The sequence below is a fragment of the Staurois parvus genome, unplaced genomic scaffold (assembly GCF_062004578.1).
Source record: "Staurois parvus isolate SC_StPar_1 unplaced genomic scaffold, SC_StPar_1.0 ptg000054l, whole genome shotgun sequence".
Taxonomy (NCBI): domain Eukaryota; kingdom Metazoa; phylum Chordata; class Amphibia; order Anura; family Ranidae; genus Staurois; species Staurois parvus.
The window spans coordinates 525,214-544,362 of record NW_028317850.1 but is presented as its reverse complement, the minus strand read 5'-3'; the positions used below and the strand labels follow the sequence as shown (position 1 = coordinate 544,362).

Here is a 19,149-nt window from a genome sequence, read left to right as displayed (position 1 = left end):
TAGATTAGACTATGTAATGTTCTACAGGTACTGCTGACGTCAGCCTGCAGTCCAAAACACATCCATGAGCCAGCTTCCAGCAGGAGTGAAATGGAACAAAAAGGCCATTTGCAGTTCAAATAAAAGTCTTTCAATCTATAACCAAAGGATCTGCAGAACAAAGACAGGCAGTAGATTTCCACTTTTACAGACTGCATTATCCACTGCAATTTATACAAATAATTTTTAACGGACAGTATGGAAAAGAAAAAGATGATCAAAGGAGTGAAACAAACAAACACACACACACTAATAGTGTTTTGAAAAAAGTGAATAAAGCTCAAAATCCTTCTAATAGCCTTTATTTCCATACACACAAATGCATTGGGAACACTACACGTTCTATTCCAAATCAAAACATGAAAAAAAAAATCTCAAATTTGTGTTCCTCTAAAAAAAAAAAAAAAAAAAAAAAAAAAAATTGAAGAAAAGTGAATATTAGACTGTTCAAAAAATAGCAGTGTTTGTATTCTTCTTTACAAACTCAAACATTCACTATATAAAACTGAAAAATGTTTGAAGATTTTGCTTTCCTTTGAATCACTTAATGAATATTTAGTTGTATAAGCACTGTTTCTGAGAACTGCTGTACATCTGTGTTGCATGGAGTCAACCAACTTCTGGCACCTGTGAACAGGTATTCCAGCCCAGGATGATTGGACTACATTCCACAGTTCTTCTCTATTTCTTGGTTTTGCCTCAGAAACTGCATTTTTGATGTCACCCCACAAGTTTCCTATTGGATTAAGATCCGGGGATTGGGCTGGCCACTCCATAACGTCAATCTTGTTGGTCTGGAACCAAGATGTTCCACGTTTACTGGTGTGTTTGGGGGTCATCTTGTTGTAACACCCAGTTCAAGGGCTTTTCCTCTTCAGCATAAGGCAGCATGACCTCTTCAAGTATTCTGATGTATTCAAACTGATCCATGATCCCTGGTATGCGATAAATAGGCCCAACACCGTAGTATGAGAAACATCCCCATATCATGATGCTTGCGCAACCATGCTTCACTGTCTTCACAGTGTACTGTGGCTTGAATTCAGTGTTTGGGGGTCGTCTGACAAACTGTCTCCGGCCACTAGACCCAAAAAGAACAATCTTACTTTCATCAGTCCACAAAATGTTGCGCCATTTCTCTTTAGGCCAGTCAATGTGCTCTTTGGCAAATTGTAACCTCTTCAGCACGTCTTTTTCAACAGTGGGACTTTGCGGGGGCTTCTTGCAGATAGCTTGGCTTCACATAGGCGTCTTCTAATTGTAACAGTACTCACAGGTAACTTTAGACCTTCTTTGATCTTCCTGGAGCCGATTGTTGGCTGAGTCCTTGCCATTTTGGCTATTCTATCCATTCGAATAGTAGTTTTTCGCTTTCTTCCACGTCTTTCAGGTTTTGGTTGCCATTTTAAAGCATTTGCGATCATTTTAGCTAAGCAGCCTATCATTTTCTGCACTTCTTTATAGGTTTTCCCCTCTCCAAGCAACTTTTTAATCAAAGTGCGCTGTTCTTTTGAACAATGTCTGGAACGACCCATTTTCCTCAGAATTTCAGAGAGAAATGCACTGTAACCAGCATGTACAACATTTGCTGCCTTCCTTCCTTAAATAAGGGCAATAATTGCCACCTGTTTTTCAAAGAATGAATGACCTCACTAATAGAACTCCACACTGCTATTATTTTGAACATGCCCCTTTCAATTAGTGATTCAATTACACAGAATCAGCAGCATGCATGTCATGACTGTTTGATTTCTATTTTGAACACAACTGTATATATACACACACACACACACACACACACACACACACACACACACACCCAGCTAAAGGGTTTTTTAAATTAATCTTAATTGTTGCAGCTCAGTGAGACAAATAAAACCACTCCTTTTACCTGGCCGCTTTCTTTCTTCATTCTTCTTTGTTGGGTCTTGAGAGCCTCCAGCTCCATCATCACTCCTTTCTTTGCCATCTTTCTTGGAATCTTTGTTGTCAGTCTTCTCAGTCTTGTCAGATTTTTTGTCATCTTTTTTTACTGAACTTGGAGGCCTTAAAAATTTAAACATACAACATACATGACACAAACTGCTAAGATGGGACCATTTATTTATTTCTAACACACAGACATAAAGACCCTTACTTGCTGCTTTTATCACCACCTGATGACTTCCTCTCACTGGATGTTTTCCCAGAACTACTTTTGTCATCCCCCTCTTTCTTTTGGTCACGCTTGGAAGGATCGCTCTTCCACTAAAATAGACAAGGATAATTGACAAAACACCCTAATCAACAAATTCCAACAACAAAACCCATGAAGATAAGCCCTACTTGCCTTTTCTACAGATATCTGTTGGCCATGCAACTCTGTACGATGGAGGTGAGATATGCACCTGGACACATCGGTACTAGATGACATTGTGACAATTCCATAGCATTTTGCCCCTGGACTCTTTGCATTAGTTACTACTTTTGCACTAAGAACCTAGAAAAAAAAAATTAGGATTCAGAATAAAACATAACAGCCTTAGTATTTAAAAATAGCAATCCTGCAATAAAAAAAACACAAAAAAACACAAAACATAACTTGCACAATTCTTGCAACTAGGTTATCATTTTCTGTATGTGTTGTATAGGTAAGTACCGTATGTTATGTGCGTGTTACCTGTCTAACTAAAACAAACCAGTTACAAACAAACATCGCCAAACTGAGCCCAATACTAGTGTGTAAAAAAAAAAAAACACACTAGTGTTTTAGGCTTTTCTAGGGGGCATAACATGTTTGAATAAAAAGGCAGAATACACAGGCCTTAAAGCACTGAGCAGATTTTTTTTTAAACTAAAGTTATTTGCACAATTTGCGATTTACTACACGTACACACACCTTTCCATATTTTCCAAAAAGATTCTTTAGGTCTGCTGCTTTTGTATTCGAAGAAAGTCCACTGACCCATAGATTTCTCTGGGAGCTTCCACTTGTGCTACTAGCACTTCCTAAATTGAAAAAAAAAATTTTTTTTACATTTACTTCGAAGGAAATGGCAAAATACTAAACCAATGTAACACAAGAACTAACCCAGCCATTCAAGAGTTTTAAATAAACCCGGAAACATTTTTTTTATGGAAACAGTCCTGTGTATAAATATCTATACTCCATACAAAAACAAAAAGACACAGGGGAGATCTTTAAAAGAAGACATAATTAACAGATTGGTGCAATAATGCAGCAGAAATCCACATTAAATTGAAAACTCCTGCAAAAATGCTGGTCTTGGAACCGACTGGGAAAATGTACAACCCCGATCATGTTTTTTTTTGTTGTTTGTGCCCGGTTGAAGAACTCCCGCACTTCACCTACCCATCTGATCCTAGGACAGTAGTGTTCACAAGATCAGAAAGCAAGTATGGACAAGGGAAGCAAATAAAAAAAAAAAAAAAAAACAAAACACCGAAAAGAATTTTAGGCTGCACCCACCAATTTGCTCTGCCCTTAAGACTGTACTCACATGAACGCAGTCAAAATTAGATGTACATTTCCATCCATTTTTTGCACGTTTTACCGTGTGTTGGCATGTGTTTTACCGCGTACGCATATACTGTGCATTTTAAAGCAAAGCAGGTTGACGCAGCATAGTGTTCACAGGACAAAAAAAAATTAAGATGTCCATGCATTGACCTGCGTTTAACAGCTGTGCTAAAAAGCAGGATTACTGCATTAGCGTAAATCCCTAAAACTAAAAAATAGTTTCAAAAAGAAACTGTCAGAAACACTGTAAAACTCCTTGACAAACTGCAAACCTGTTTGTGCCCACCGTATCACTAATCAGACTTGACGGCTTACACAGAACAACAGAGGAGCGCTGCCACATGGGGGGGGGGGGGTTATTTACTGGAGTTGGAGTTCACAAAGTCAGGCTCACCTATGCATAGAATCCAATCAGCTTCTAACCTCAGCTTGTTCAATTAAGCTTTGCCAATAAAACCTGGAAGCTGTTTGGTCTCTATGCAGAAGTGAGCCTGTTTTGCACTCTACGGCTTTAGTAAATAAACCCCTATGTGTCAAAAGCATAGCTATACTCAAAGAGAGAAAACTAAATCATGGAAAAGTTTTCATGGATGCAAATAGTAATTCTCCCAACCAGGTACATTTAGGGTGCATGCCAACTTAAAAATAAAAACCAGTTAAGTGCAGGCACCTAGGAGGCACCCTCACATGCTCAGTTTGGTGCGTATTGCTAGAGAGTTTTTTTTATTTTGGGAGGGTGCATGTGATCGGAAAAGGGCCAATCCGCACTGTCCAAGCAGTGGGTCATGGATCTTCATAGGAAAGAGGAGAATGAAAACTCCTCCTACAAGCTTTTAACCAGTGCTCAGTTGCACACTGATAGAAGTTACAAGACTGCTGTATACTGCTGATGAGAAAACATATTTAGCAGTTTATATTTACTAAAATAATTGCATTTACATGTTATGTGTACTGTGGGAGACCAAATATAGTGCATGCAGGGTCCAAGGTTTAGTAACACTTGGAGATAAGATTTCAGTAATTAAAAATACTGAACATATCAAAAACACACAAATGATCATATGTCTGGCCAAATGTGTGAAATTACTTGGAACCCTTGCAGAGGAAACAACAAATTTCCTCAAAAAGAAGCCACCGAGTCCCACCTGTCAGCACGGCAGGTGAAATCAGATAAGTCCAAGTTAAATTATGAAACCCCCCCCATAGGTCAGTTGCAAAACCCATTTCACCGTAAGCAAAGGATATATTGTTAAATGTTTAAAAGAGGTAAAGACTGTTCTACAAATATTTTCCAATTAATCCTGTATGTGAGCATTAAAAAAAAAAAAAAAAAAAAAAAAAAAATCTAAAAAGCAGTGTTTCTCAACCACCAAACCGATGACCCTCGACAGGCCACAGCATCCGCCTTCCAGGCCCTACAGCCAGCTGCAGATCCCATCATCTCCCAAAATGGCCTGCAATGCCTCCCCAGAGTACCACTAGGTCAGAACAAACAGAGGGCGCACAGGCCTAGTGCATTACCATAAAAAATGTTTAAGAAGAGATAAAGTAGGTGTTGTACTCACAAACGACAAAGTCAACAACACCTACTTTATTTCTTATTAAACATTTTTTATGGTAATGCACTAGGCCTGTGCGCCCTCTGTTTGTTCTTTCCTCATTCAGTATATTTGGATTTCCCCGGTCTATTGCGATGCATGTTCCAGGACATTCTCAATGTGGTGTTAGCCTGCATCAAGTCCATCCCCAAGCGCAGGAGCATTTGCGTTTGCTAATACTACTAGTTCCCCTGAGAACCCATATCCCACATAGGGACCCCAAAGCTTTCACAGGGCCACCCATTTGTTGCAAAAACTCCAGTTTACCAGGCTCTGGTCAGTGTTGGCTCACTGGTCTAGAAGAATCTAATTAGCTAACAGGACAATGCAATAAAAAAAATATTTACATGACTAAAATAGTAAACACAGCCCTAAAAACCTCACATAGGCAAATAGAGCAGAAAAAGGACTTCTGCCAAGACACTACATTCCATCTCCAAAAGTTTCCTTATTTGTAATAGTAAAAAGGAGAGGCCAAGCTCAATGGCACCTAAACGTGTGGTTCTGCAAAGAGAAAAATAGCGCTGCAAGTGCGGCAAAATGCATTGATTGAAGCTGGTCGCCTAAAAGAAGCCCCTGTTCCTATTTAGGTGGCAAGCTTCGCAAAATATAGTTTGCCATGTATGCAGCAATTTTTCCTCTTGCAGCAGAACCACATGTTTAGGCGACACTGAAAATGGATGGAACCTGAACACGCATGCTGCATTTTGCCACTATTGCAGTGTGTTTTGCGATCGCAGGCAGAATTGCAGCAATTCTGTCTGAGATCTCAAAATACCAGATGTGTATCTTTCAGATACATTAATTGACATATTAATTGAACACTTTTTTTTTAATAACCATGACGACAAAAAATGCAGCTTGGCATTGCTGACCTTTGATAACACCAGATGCCTAGCTCTCATGCTGATACCGTGGCATCAATACTTTGAGTCGCTGGCCTGGAACAAGCCCGCAAATCAAACTTCAAGCATACAAACTCGTTCAAGTCAATTACAAAAATAGCGCTAGACGATTACCATGTCAGCCACACAGGGTACAAATCTCTCAATAAAGGAACAGGAAGGTAGCGTGTTGGGAAGTTTGTAAACAGATTATTGAAATGTACAGAGAAATAAAGTGTTCATGCTATGATTGGGGGGGGGGGGGGGGAATAGGACAAGATAGCATTGAGCACACAACGCAAACCAGGGCCTGAATAGTTTATCAAAAAGGAACATACCAGTCCAACTAGAAGAAAGGGAAAACCTTACCTTTATCATCTTTGGATGTGGTTTTGCTTTCCTTGCCATCTTTGGACGAACTGTAAGAAGCAAGTAATTAAGGAAATAAAATGAACGTCATATCAGAAAATCCTAGTTAGGAAACACTAAAATACAAAAACACCTTGCAATTGCTCAATTGCATCTTAGAAGAACACAAGGATTCCCTGAAAAGTTTCTTGATATGATTTTCCCCAGGATGCCTGTAGTTCTAGGTTTTCTGAAAATTCTATTCAATGTGGAATTATGGTAAATCTTCTCCCAAATTCAAGAACAGGACTTGACTTCATTTTGTTTTCGGGCAGTTGTTTCTTACCATCACCACAAGTTTAGAAACTTGTCAATTTGGAAAAATGAAAATAAAATTGCCAGCAATTCAATAATGAAATTGACAGAACATACTGGGAAGATCTTGAATTAAAAAATAAAATAAAAAAAAATATAAAAAATAAAAAAAATGAACTTATGAGGCTCAAAAACATTATAAAAACAAGGTACTAATATTCTTGATGCTACCCCTTAATGTAGAGTGCTCTTAGGGAACGCTGGTAATCAGTATCGTAAAGAACTGACATAGAAAAACAAACCTCTTTGCTTGACCAGAGGTCCCAGTAGACGAGGGACCTTTCTTCTGAGAATCCTTGTCTTTATCTCCAGATTCAGCTTTCTTCGAACTTTCTCTAGCTTCTTTCTTAACACCATCTCCTTTTACGTTCTCTTTGACATCTTTTTGGTCCTCGGACAGGTCATCTTTTTGTTTCTCCAGGCCATCCTTGGTGCCACTCGTCTCCTGTTCATCCTTTGCCTTGCATGCCTCAGAATCTGCAAGTTTTACATTTTTACCTGTTTCGAGTAGGTCATCCCCATCACAATCGATAGTAATGGCATCTTCAGCCTGGATTGTGACAGACACATTATCGTCATCAGCTTCTTTCACAGAAGGGTTATCCTTCACTTCTTCTTTAACAGCGAGTTCTGATCCATTTTCTTCTGAATGAAGAGATTTAGATACGTCGTGTGTACCATCACCAGAACCTGTTATATCTAAGAGGATTTAACAGGAATAAACATGGCAAAATAAGAAGTTTAAATAAATTCAAATTCTAGCGTAGGACCTAGAGAAAACAAATCTGGTTAACAGTAAACATTGCTTTAAAAGTATAGACAAACAAGAGGACATTCTTCATGGCAAGACAGCACATTAGATATGATGTTAATGATCCGTTTCCTGATGTGCAAAACAGCTTCATATTACAGAGCCTCAAAATCCACAGCAAATCTTCATAAACCCAAGACGGATGGACTTAAGTGGGTAACTGTCCTGAAGCAAAAACAGCCTTTCTTCATTCCAATACTATGCCTGGAACAGGAGTCAGAATTCTTCAAACAGACACAAGTCCATGCGCAAGGAATCTTCAGCATGCCGACTAGGGCACAACATGGCATATGTGGTATTTCAACTGGCAAAAGCAGTATCGGAAGCATCCCATCAGCTCAGCACTGGAGGTATCCAAGCAGAAGTGTTCAGGTATCCCAACTATGCATAAGACAGCATATAATGGTCACATCAATCCGAGTCATATTCTGCAGCCATATTTTGAGCTTCAGCAGCTTGGCTGTGACATACAAGAGAGATCCATGGTAAAATCCAAGTTTACTGGAACAATGATCCACACTATTGATCACACATCCTACAAGCATGATGTTCCATGATAGATGGCAAAGACCATATGACAGTGATGTTCCATATAATAAAGGCAATGGTCACACAAGAACCAAGTTTCAACAGGCACGTCATACAACAGCATTGTTCATAGTGCTCCAGTTCAGTACAATTCTTCACTCCGAATTGATCCATTTATACAATGCCATGTTAAGTTTCCGTGATCTTCATACAGAGATAAGTATCCAAGTTTTAATAGGGCTTAGACAATCCGTATAGAACCAAAAAATGTCCGATGATGGTGGCCACATGCAGCATAAGAGTTTCCAGAGAAAAATGACGTTTGTACCAACATCCTAATTTGGTATGTTAAATAATTGCCTACTTACCTTTCATTCCCCCCCCATTACTGATATAAACAGTGTTCCCCTTCTTTGTTCAATTAATTCAACAGGCAAAAATGAAGTGTACAGCCTTATTGGGTCTCATAAATGTGGTACAATGTTAATCTAAGATGCAAGAAAAGTATATTTAAGACTAACCTTTATCATTGTCTTCCTCTTCTTCCTAATAAAAAAAAAAAAATACAAAAAATATTATAATAATTTCAAGTTTTCAGAACGCATTATGAGGATTTACATATTCTATTCAAAACATTTTTTTAAATAAAAAAACAGCACATATTAAAGTGTAACGAAAAGGCAGAATTTTTGTTTTGGATAGAGTAGGGAGGAATTATAACACCTATCGGTTTTTATTGCGGTCTGTGTCCCTGTTAGGGAGATTCACCCTCTCCATTTGTACTGTTCATCATTATCGAAAGTGAATGTAAAAGAAAATCCCAAACTTTGGGTTGACATCAGAACACCAAGAGGAAATCTTCCAATGGGGATACTAGTTCTGGTGATATTCTGCATTCCCCTCACTTTTTTGGGGAAGGGGGGTAACTAAAAGGCAAAAAGTTTTGCCTTAAGTTACACCGGGGTTTCCAACCTGTTGCCCTCGGAGCACTCTGATGTGGTCCTCGACCTCAAACTGAACGCAGGAGTTCTGGTGTTTTCAGAAAGTGCACCACACCCGCAAGATACAATAGTATTCTATGGCAAAGCACAGCTAACCCGCAGGAAAGTCTCAGGTGTACTGTGCTGAACCCGCGCTGTGGACAAATCACAGCAAATCAGTGTGAAAGCAGCCTTCTACGGGGCTCAGGACAGTAAGGGCTCGTTTACATTTGCAGTTTGGTGGGTGGCTGGTTGTTTTTGCACCCCACCCAAACCACTGGCGTAGCATCAGGTCACAATGGAGACCCAACCCATGTTCCAGGGGACCTGTACAGCTTCCCTGTCACATTCTGTTTTACGCTTGTACAGGAGGGGCAGCATATGAACAACCGATCCTCCCCATTTTCCTCCTGCAACTTCTGAAAGCTGGCTTCTCCTTCTCTCCCTCCCACTGATATTCATCGGCTGCAGGGGGAAAACGTAAATTATACTGTTCAAATTAAAAAATTCTAAACCAATTGGTTTCATTGTGGCCTGTGACAGTTCCCAAATCAATTAAGTGGCATTCGCTCTTCAAAAGGATGAGCACCTCTGAGGTACACTGTCTTTTTATGATAAATTCACACTTGGCGTTTCCAGAACACGCAACAAAAGCATTTTGCTGCACATTTTGGAAACTGCTGCAAATGCGCATCGCACTTGTAGTGGTTTAATGGCAACCCAAGCACAGTTGGCAGATGTGTGTTTTGTTGCAAAACAAACGTGCTGAAAAAAAAAATGCTCCACGGATGAAAAGGTTGTAGAGCTTTCTCTGGAACGTTTGTCACATATAGGGAAGCTTAACCATGTGAATGAACTGCCCCATGAGCAGAAACACAAACGTGCAAAAGAAATGCACATGAACGCTACTAACAGTGTAAATGAGGCATTAATGTTAAGTTTCTGATTCTCAAACAAAGAGTTTAGTTAAACTTTTTGCCACATGCATATACGTGGCAGCATAATGGCTGGCTTAAATTAAAGTTCACCTCAAAAGCAGAAAGCTCCGCTTATTTGCCTCCTCCCTCCCTTGCCTTATCTGGCACCTTTTGGGGGGAGCGGGTACCTGGTTTTGACAGGTACCCACTCCCACTTCCAGCTCAGTTCGCAGCGGCCAAATATCCCAGAAGTTCGGCCCTCTCCTTGCTCCCACAGTCTCCTGGGAACTTTCGCAGGTCCCAGGAGACTGCCGGACCAAATCAGGAGGCGTGGTGCGACTCGAGCTGTCACAGCCTAGTGCCCACAGAAGAGATGCCGGCGCTGTGGAGGACAGAAGGAGAGAAGGGGCCGTGCGGGTGAGTACATCGCTGGATCCCGGGTCAGGTAAGTATGTGTTTATTAAAAGTCAGCAGCTACAGTTTTTGTAGCTGCTGACTTTTAACAAACACAAATACGGCTGGAACTCCACTTTAACCCAGTGCTGCCACATATATGCGTAAAGCCGGCACCACTTTTTGCGGTTAGTGTGTTCCCCAGCTGTCATTGGCAGCTCTTGGTAGCCGCTTACAATCAGGAGCCAAAGTACAGGCTCTCAATTACATGAGCACTAAAAACCAATCCAGAATAAAGAACTCGATAAGGCCTATTTCACACAGCCAGTTACATGTAGCCACTGGACTCCTGTGGAAAGAAAACAGCAGGTTTTTGTGACTGGGGCAAGCAACCAACGGATGCTCAACATATTTAAAGCGGTATTAAACCAAAAACGTAATATATTGCAGTGTAACCAACTATTAGATGTGGTGGTTGTATTAATTTCTTTTTTAGGCTTTTTCCTGTTTTCACCTGGTGGTCTGGCCAGTAACACACATCCTGTATTAGAAAACCCTCACTCTGGATGAAGGAGCACCTTTGGACAGCAGAAATGTCAGTCTGGGGCACACGTGTAAAACACGAGGCCCACGGGCTTGATCTAGCCCTAAAGGCCGTTCCTTGTGTCCCTCACACCCAGGGGTAGGGGTGGAAGTGAGATGGGAACAGCCTGTGAAAGATCTGAACCCTGCACACTATGCATAGCAAACCCCTAAACTCTGCACACAGTGCGCACTCCTGAACTCCACACATAACATGCTCCTGGTATTTATTGCCTCTTGAAGACCGTACCATAGTGCAATTTGGCCAGACCCAGTATTTAATGTGGTTCTGCAGGGGGGGGGGGGGGGGGGGGGGAAGAGTGGTAGAGTTCCTGCACCTACCCTGAGGAAAAAAAAAAAAAAAAAGTCCTGCATAAAATTTATATAGCTAGCCTTACAGGTACAACTGGCCCTTTGAGGACAACCATAATGCTGATGCGGCCCTTAATGAAACAGAGTTTGACACCCCTGGTCTGGGGGGAGGGGAGTGTAAAATGTAACAGAAGATTTAGATAAGTAACAAACTGAAACCAAACTCCAGCTCACACTGCAGTTACATTTTCACAGTTTTTTTTCTTTAGGGATAAAAGTTTTACATAAATAAAAGCTGATCATTGTAAGCACCCCTGGCAGTGGTAAATCGTTTGTCTCAGACCAACATATCTGCAGAAGAGTTTGTTTTGTAGGGGGGGGGGGGGAAGTAAAAAAAAAGAAAACAAATGTAACCATCACAAATAAGAAATGGTAAGCTGCAATATACTTTTCATTTTTGGGTACAATGCTGTTATAGGCACACCAATATGCAGGAAGATTAGAGAACCCTAGAGGATACATTATAGAGCCTCAAGACGTCCAAGAATCATCTTTGGATATTCAGCCTGTAAACACTTAATACAAGCCATATGAAACCCAAAAGCAAACATTTGCTATATTGCAGCCTTAGATGTGATGGTTGTATTAGTTGGATTTTTTTTTAGGCTATTTTCATCTGCTGATCTGGCCAGCAAGTCTGTTTTTCAACAGAAAACTTTCAGTTAGAGAGATGAGACAGACCATTTAACACTGACAAGGATGCTTGAAATGATCAGCTTTTATGTAAAACCTTTATCCCAAGGAAAGAAAACTGCTGCAACAGATTATGAATTATTAGGTGGAGTTCAGCTTCAATTTCTTCATGTACTTAAGTCTGCTAGTATTTCTAACACCCCCTCCCCCCAGACTGACATTGCTGTCCAAAATTCACCCCCTTTGCTCCATCCAAAACCATGGCTGTTTAATACAGGAGGTATGTTACTGGCCAGATTACAGGGGAAAACAGAAAGAAAACTAATACAGCCACCACATCCAATGATTGGTAAGCTGCTATATTACAATTTTTGGTTTTGGGTTTAATATAGCTTAAAATGTCTCAAATTCTGAAATTTATACATTGAAGCAACATGATTCAATCAAAAAATAAGTGCAATGCGTTCCAAGGTAGAAAATATTTCCTCTTAACAGTTTGAAAGCAATCCATAATAGAAGTGTATTTTATCCCACTATACCAATTACATGTAGCTTACTGTAAATATAAAAATACCATTTCTTACAAGTATATCTTTGTGTGTAACACTACATCTGGGACTAAGTCAAAATAACCACCACATCCTTGGAGAAAATGCACTAAGACAACACTATACGTGAAAACAAAAAAACCCTACTTACATCAGGCACAACATCATGATCAGAAAACGTTTGCGTATCCTGATTTTCATTATCCTAAATGAAAGGGGAAAAAATATAAGGCAGGAAAAAAAGGCTATAAAAAAACACACAAACAGAACACAAAGAAAATTAACCCCTTCTACAGGTCCACTGGATTAATTCTACATGTGTCACAAAGGCATGCAAACTAGCTTTTACATCCCCCGCTAAACCTTGGATAAAAGCTTTCACTTCACAATCTTGAGGAAGGTAGTTAAATAAAAAGCGCTATTAATCTATGATTGTATTGTGCATATCGTGAGAAATATAAGGGAATGCCACTACTGACCACTTTCTGAAAAAGCTAGTTTCCTAGCAGTTATGTGGACCCACTGGTTTCAGTACTGCAGATCAATAATTTGGTATGCAAACCAGGAAAGTCAGAAGAACTTAAATACATACTTGTTCCAAGTCAGACTAGAAAAAAAAATGTGTATGTAAACCCAAACCATGAACTGTTCCCTTTTGATCTGTTTAAAGCAAACTATAGGCAGAAATTTTTTTTCCCCATTTTGGATAGAGCAAGGAAGGGTTATAACCCGTCAGAGTTTTTTTTTTTTGCCATCCATGTCCCATTTTAGAGACCTTCCTTCACTTCTTGTCCCATAGCCAAAAAGGAAGTTAAAGGAATTTCCTGCAAATTAAAGGAATTTCTTGGGGATCACAAGGTCACCAGAACTAGTGTCCCCCCACTGGAAGATTTGCCCTCCCTTACTTTTATGGAGACAACCCAAAAATTAGAGATATTCTTTACTTTCAATGACAAATGTTAAAACAGGATAAATAGAGAGGGTAAATCTCCTTTAACAGGGGACAGGCAGCAATAAAACACTAACGGGTTGTAATCTCTCTCCACTGTACCAAAAACTAAAAGTTAAGCCTCTAGTTATACTTTAGGATAAAATTAGAAGCATTGTATTATAAATCTGTTTATTAAATGCAAGAAATGTCAGAAATTTACAACGGTCCTGTTCTCGCTCAGTACTTTCTGCATATCAGCCATTTGATTTCCATTGTCATGCAACTCTGTATAACAAAAGTCGCATCTGAAACTGCACTAGTGTGAACCAGGCCTTAAGGTGGAAATAGAACCATCCAATTACATTCTCCACTACCAAGAAAGAATGGCTTCTATAACACTGCCCTCAGACAGCAGAATCGCCCATTACAATCTCTCAATAATGCTAAAGAGATACTGTGGAAGATGGTATAAAGAAAACGTAAATAAAAAGACAACTTAATTTCTGCTTCAAGGCTGAAGGTCAGCACATTCAGGGTCAGCAATGGTAGACCACATTTTTCCTACAATGGGTTTCCGTTATGTCTACCTTTATAACCAAGCTGCTGACATTAAGCCCTCGCTATCCATCTATACATTAAAGCAGTAGCAAACCCCAAAACAAAAATGTTACCTATTAAATGTGGTGTTTGCATTAATTTTTTTGTAGTCGTTTCTACCGCCCCCCGTTTTAGCCTGGTGATCTGGCAATTAATACACATTCTGTCTTAGGGTGTCTCCACTCTGGATGGAGGAGCAACAGACACACCTTTGGACAGCAGCATTCTCTTTCTGGGGAGAGGGTAGTGTTAGATAGAGTGGACTAAGAAAATAAAGCCAAAATTCTGCTCTTTTTAAGCACGTTTCTCTTTGGGAATAAGCATGCGAAGCATTGTAAGCACCCCATCAATGTTAAATAGCTTGTATCAACCCTCTAAATGCCACTTTGGCTGGACACCTTGGTCTGTTAAAAGAAGTTGAAAAATTACACTTAGTGGCCAGATCACCAAGTAAAAAATAAAATAAATCTGAACGCAGCCACAACATCTAAAAATTGCTAAGTTGAAATAGAATAAAAGGTTTGTTGGATTTTTTTTTTAGTTTCACACTAACAGTGTTTAGTGGTGCCCATAGCGAACACTGCAAGATTGAAAGAGCAGAAAGGACAAGCCTACCATTACGGATTTACCTTTAGAAAGCAAGTGCCTTGTTCATTCTCAGATCTTGGAATCTTAAAGCGCAACTAAAGTAATTATTAAAAAATAAATAAAATTGAAGAAGAGACATGCAATGTCTTTTGCAATTAAAAAAAAAAAAAACAAACAAAAAACCCTTTTCCATGCCTCATTCCTATCTTTTCCTCCCCTTGCTTCTCCTCCCCCTTCCATTCTTGACTCTCACCCCCAACACCATCATTTTTTGGGGGGCAGTTTTGTTTATCTTCCGTTTTTCGGTCGCCCCAGTGTGGTAACCACACAGATACCCACTCACACTTTATTACAATGAGTCATGTTTTGACGAACCCCGAAGGTACAGGCTTCTCAAGGCCGTTCTCCAGCTTGTGTCGACTCTAGATTGCCTCTAGATTTGACCTGCCGTCCTTGTAACCGCTCCTTTTGCACTTCTGCAATTCTGTAATGTTCTGCATTGTTTTTGTAAAAGTTGTAATCTTTCAATAAAAAGATACAGAACCAGGGAAACAAAAACAGTACACATGCCTGCATGCAGTGATCTGTAGAATCTACAACTGAGCAGAACTCCTGGGGTTCAGTTTACAATTTCTGGCATGGTGCCTGTGTGTCAGGATGACTGAACTCATAAGCATGCAGGGAGTTATTCCCAAGCAGGCCAATCAAAACAGCCGAAAATCAGCACGTGGAAAGACTATGCAAGAGAGGGACCTCACAGACGTCAAACTGCTGGAGAAGAGAAGTATTGAGAACTTTAAGTGTCAACAACTTGGAACAAGTATGCACCCAGTTAAGTAGAACTGACCAGCATATTTAGACAATTTTAAGACCACCATGCAAAACTACCAATCTTCTGTTGCTCCAAGCCTCCTCCAAATAGCCAATTCATATTTTTTGTTTTGCTATTGTGATCTTTTTGTTAGAGGGTGGCTACGTTCACTCTTCATAGCCACTCTTATTCCCAAGAGGAACTTGGGACTTTGGAACAAGCAGTGTATTTAAGTTGCAGCCATGTGCACTGCTCTAGGCACACTATACATCCCAAACAGGTTTGGGAGCTTACAGAAGACATTACAAGGAAGCAGAACAGTAAAAATGATTTCATGAAAATAAACTGATTACAGCACCACTAAAAAGGTAGTAAATGTCTGAATTATTTTTTTGCAAGGAAGATTTCAGAAGGAAGATTTTTGGAAGTGTCGCTTTAAGCCTCGGATAGAGAGGTTAACAGTTTAATAATGTCTATTGTTCCCACCAAGATGACAAACTGTTACTCTAGTAAGCGAAGTGAAAGTGTAGAACATCATAATTGAGACCACAGGACAAAAACCTCCAATAAAGGACAGGTGATGCCATAAAATAGGATTTCACTTTGGATAATTTCCTCTCACTTCCTTTTGTGGACAGAATGTAAATGAAAATCTCCCCAATGGTCAGAGGCCCAAAAAAGGTTTTAAACTTTTGCCTTGGTTTCAAATATACTTTAACTGCATCAAAAATATGTGTAATAAAAACATTCATACTGGATAATGCAGAACCCCAACATTTTAAAACTATTAACACAAAATACAAGGTAAAGTAATTCAGACTAGCAGACAGAATCAAGCAGTTTTGTGTGGCAACCAATCAGCCCCTAGCTTTCATTTTTAAAGCCTAACTGAACAAGCTAAAATTCAGAAGCTGACTTGTTACCATGCAGAACGGATTCAGATTTTATCTTCTCCAGTTTTTATAAACCCCTCCCTTCCTGCCAATGTATATGCTATCAGGCAACTCAAGGTTCAAATCAACTTATCAAGTATTAAAAACAAACAGCCAATGCCTTTTATCTTAAAGAAAAAAAATTATTCAAAGCAAAAAATAAAATAAATAAATAAATAAAAGGGTCATTAGGCAGATCTGATGTTAAGATAGAGCTATAGCTTATTTAAAAAAGGGAAACTCCACTTTCGTTGGGGGGGAATTGTGAACAAAAGACTGACTGACTTGACGGTTATTAAAAACCTTTACCAGTCAGTCAGTCTGCAGTGCTGTAAATTGTCTGTAAAATGCAAAACAATATTGCAACCTGAAGGAGTTCTTGACACATACGGTATATGGAACACTCCCCCACACGCCCCCCCTCTCCCACAACCCCCAGAAAAGTAATTTCCTGCTTGGGTGACTGGCTTACCCATTTTCCTAGAGGTCGGCACTAAGATACAAGTCAGATTTTGGGCATCCACTGCAACAAAACTGTCAATTTTTGGTGAGATACTCCCAAAGGGAAAATCATGTTTACAGGGATGCAAACCCTGCCACTTTCCTCATTAGAACCCTGCAAGTACAGCAGCTGATTTATTATCGATCACTCTCATTCACAGTCATTTTGCACATGGACAACAGCTATTTTTCCAAAATAAAAAAAAGGTTGGAATCTGCAACATTGCTCGTTAAAACCAATGCACTGTACATAGATCACTCAGAGGGGAATTTTTTATTTTTTTTTTTCAACAAAAGTGGAGTTACTCTTTAAGATTAGATTGAAAAAAGACCAAAACCTACCAAAAAGTGAGAACTGAGACAGGATCATAGATTTCAGACATATACAGATATTAATTCTGTTCTTCAATCATACATCATACATTATACAAAAGTAAAACATGCCTGTTTTATAAAAACATGCTAGTACGAATACCAAGAGCGGCGTGGACTCTACACATGAAAGGGCTCTGCCTTTTCCACTCTTTTAAAGAAATGAAAATCCTTAAATTTTGAAAAATAAAATGTTTCTTTGTTTTATAAAATTTTGGAAATAGGTAAATTTTCCTCCTTCACTGGTGATGTGGTGCTGAAGAAGCGGCACTGCCATGCATCACTGATGAGCACTGATAAGGTGGCACTGTTGAGGAAATATTGTTAGGTGGCACAGAAAGGCATCACTGGCCTGCAGCAATGATGGGCACTAAAAGGCAGCACTGATTAGTGCCCTGATTGTCAGTGTAAATGTCCCCTCTGAGGAATGAGGATTACATGTTTGATGGACACATTTCTAGGCCAATTCACTGCATGGTTTGAGTTATTTCAAGAGCAATGCAAAAGTAAAAAAGTTTCAGGCTCCAGGGCTTTAATCCTGACTTGACTATTAAAGTAGAACTATAGGCAAAACTTTATTTTTCATTTTGGATAGCATAGGGGAGGGTTGTAACCCTTGTCACTTTGGGGAGATTTACCTTCACTTCCAGTCACACAGCGAAAACAGGAAGTGAGAAAATCTCTGCAAATTAAGGGAATTCCCTGGGGACACCCAGGTCACCATAACTGTGTCCCCATGGGAAAATTTCCCCTCTATTACTTTTCTGGGGACAACCAGAAATGTGGTGTTTCTTTTACTTTCAGTGGTAAAAAAATGACAAGTGGGGAGAGTGAATCACCTTAACAGGGGAACAGGCAGCAATAAAGTCCTAACCGTGATTCTAATCCCTCTGCACTGTGCTCAAAACTTAAAGTTATGCCTTTAGTTATACTTTAAGCCATTGGCACATACAAAGCCTTCATTAAAATTTAGTAAAAAGTTGCTTAGGTCTTGTAAGAGGTGAACAGTCACACTTAAAGTTCCCCTCCAGCTATACATTTTTATATAACAAACAGCAAACTATAGATTTTGGAAATAAAATGGCAGTGAAAAAAAACCCCATAAAAATTTAGACAATCCTAAAAAGCCACACATACCATGAAACATAATCCAACTACAGAACATATGTACAGTTATTTTAACAATCAAAAATAAACCACATGAGCAAAATAGAGAAGCAATAGCTTATATGGACAGACAAAATCAAATGCATGTCAGGAAAAAAAAAAAAACCAAAAAAAAAAAAAAAAAAACCTAGGGTTGTGCAGACAAACTTACAGATAACAAAGATGACTAAATAAGTGAACATTCCCTTAAGTAATGAATATTGATAAATGTAAAAGCAGACAGGTCTAATGTATTACTCTACAGACCTATTAAAAAAAACTCAAACAATCAGAAAATGGTTAATATATCATTAACACTTAAAAAATCACCAGGATCATTTTGTTATAAACATATGTAGGCTAAAACTTACTGTAATGTTGCAATTTGTTGTAACCTGCCTCTAATGTACAAGAAAAAAAAGCAGTGAAAGCAACTTGCAATTGTTTATATTATTCACAAGACTTATGCAGGCCATAGACGGTTCGTTTATCGGACTTATTTTTGTCCAAAAGAATAATCGGGCGATCTTCACACTGTTAGTGGGGCAATGGCATCAGCCGATTTTCGCAGTTCCTCATTTCGTTTATCGGTCATGCTGGAAAATTCATGAAAAAACGGACGATTTTCAAAATCATTGGTGGCAACATCAGTTTACAGAACAAATGATGTATCGTTTTTCGGATGAAAAATTGGCCAATGAACGAACAGTCTATGGCCTGCATAAGAAGTGAATACTTATTCT

The 19,149-nt window shown here is 39.3% G+C and overlaps 1 protein-coding gene across 4 annotated transcripts in view; it reads right to left on the bottom strand.

Moving 5' to 3' along the window:
• Positions 1 to 19,149, bottom strand: part of SLTM (SAFB like transcription modulator) — a 114,586-nt gene that overhangs the window by 46,192 nt on the left and 49,245 nt on the right. For all 4 annotated transcript variants that reach the window (XM_089667675.1, XM_089667676.1, XM_089667678.1 and 1 more), the window contains 8 exons: positions 12,680 to 12,733; positions 8,625 to 8,649; positions 7,007 to 7,463; positions 6,411 to 6,460; positions 2,918 to 3,027; positions 2,369 to 2,518; positions 2,177 to 2,286; positions 1,931 to 2,085 (listed from right to left, as the gene is read on the bottom strand). In XM_089667675.1, the coding sequence (XP_089523801.1) occupies positions 1,931 to 2,085; positions 2,177 to 2,286; positions 2,369 to 2,518; positions 2,918 to 3,027; positions 6,411 to 6,460; positions 7,007 to 7,463; positions 8,625 to 8,649; positions 12,680 to 12,733 (1,111 nt within the window). The remainder of the gene's footprint in view (positions 1 to 1,930; positions 2,086 to 2,176; positions 2,287 to 2,368; positions 2,519 to 2,917; positions 3,028 to 6,410; positions 6,461 to 7,006; positions 7,464 to 8,624; positions 8,650 to 12,679; positions 12,734 to 19,149) is intronic.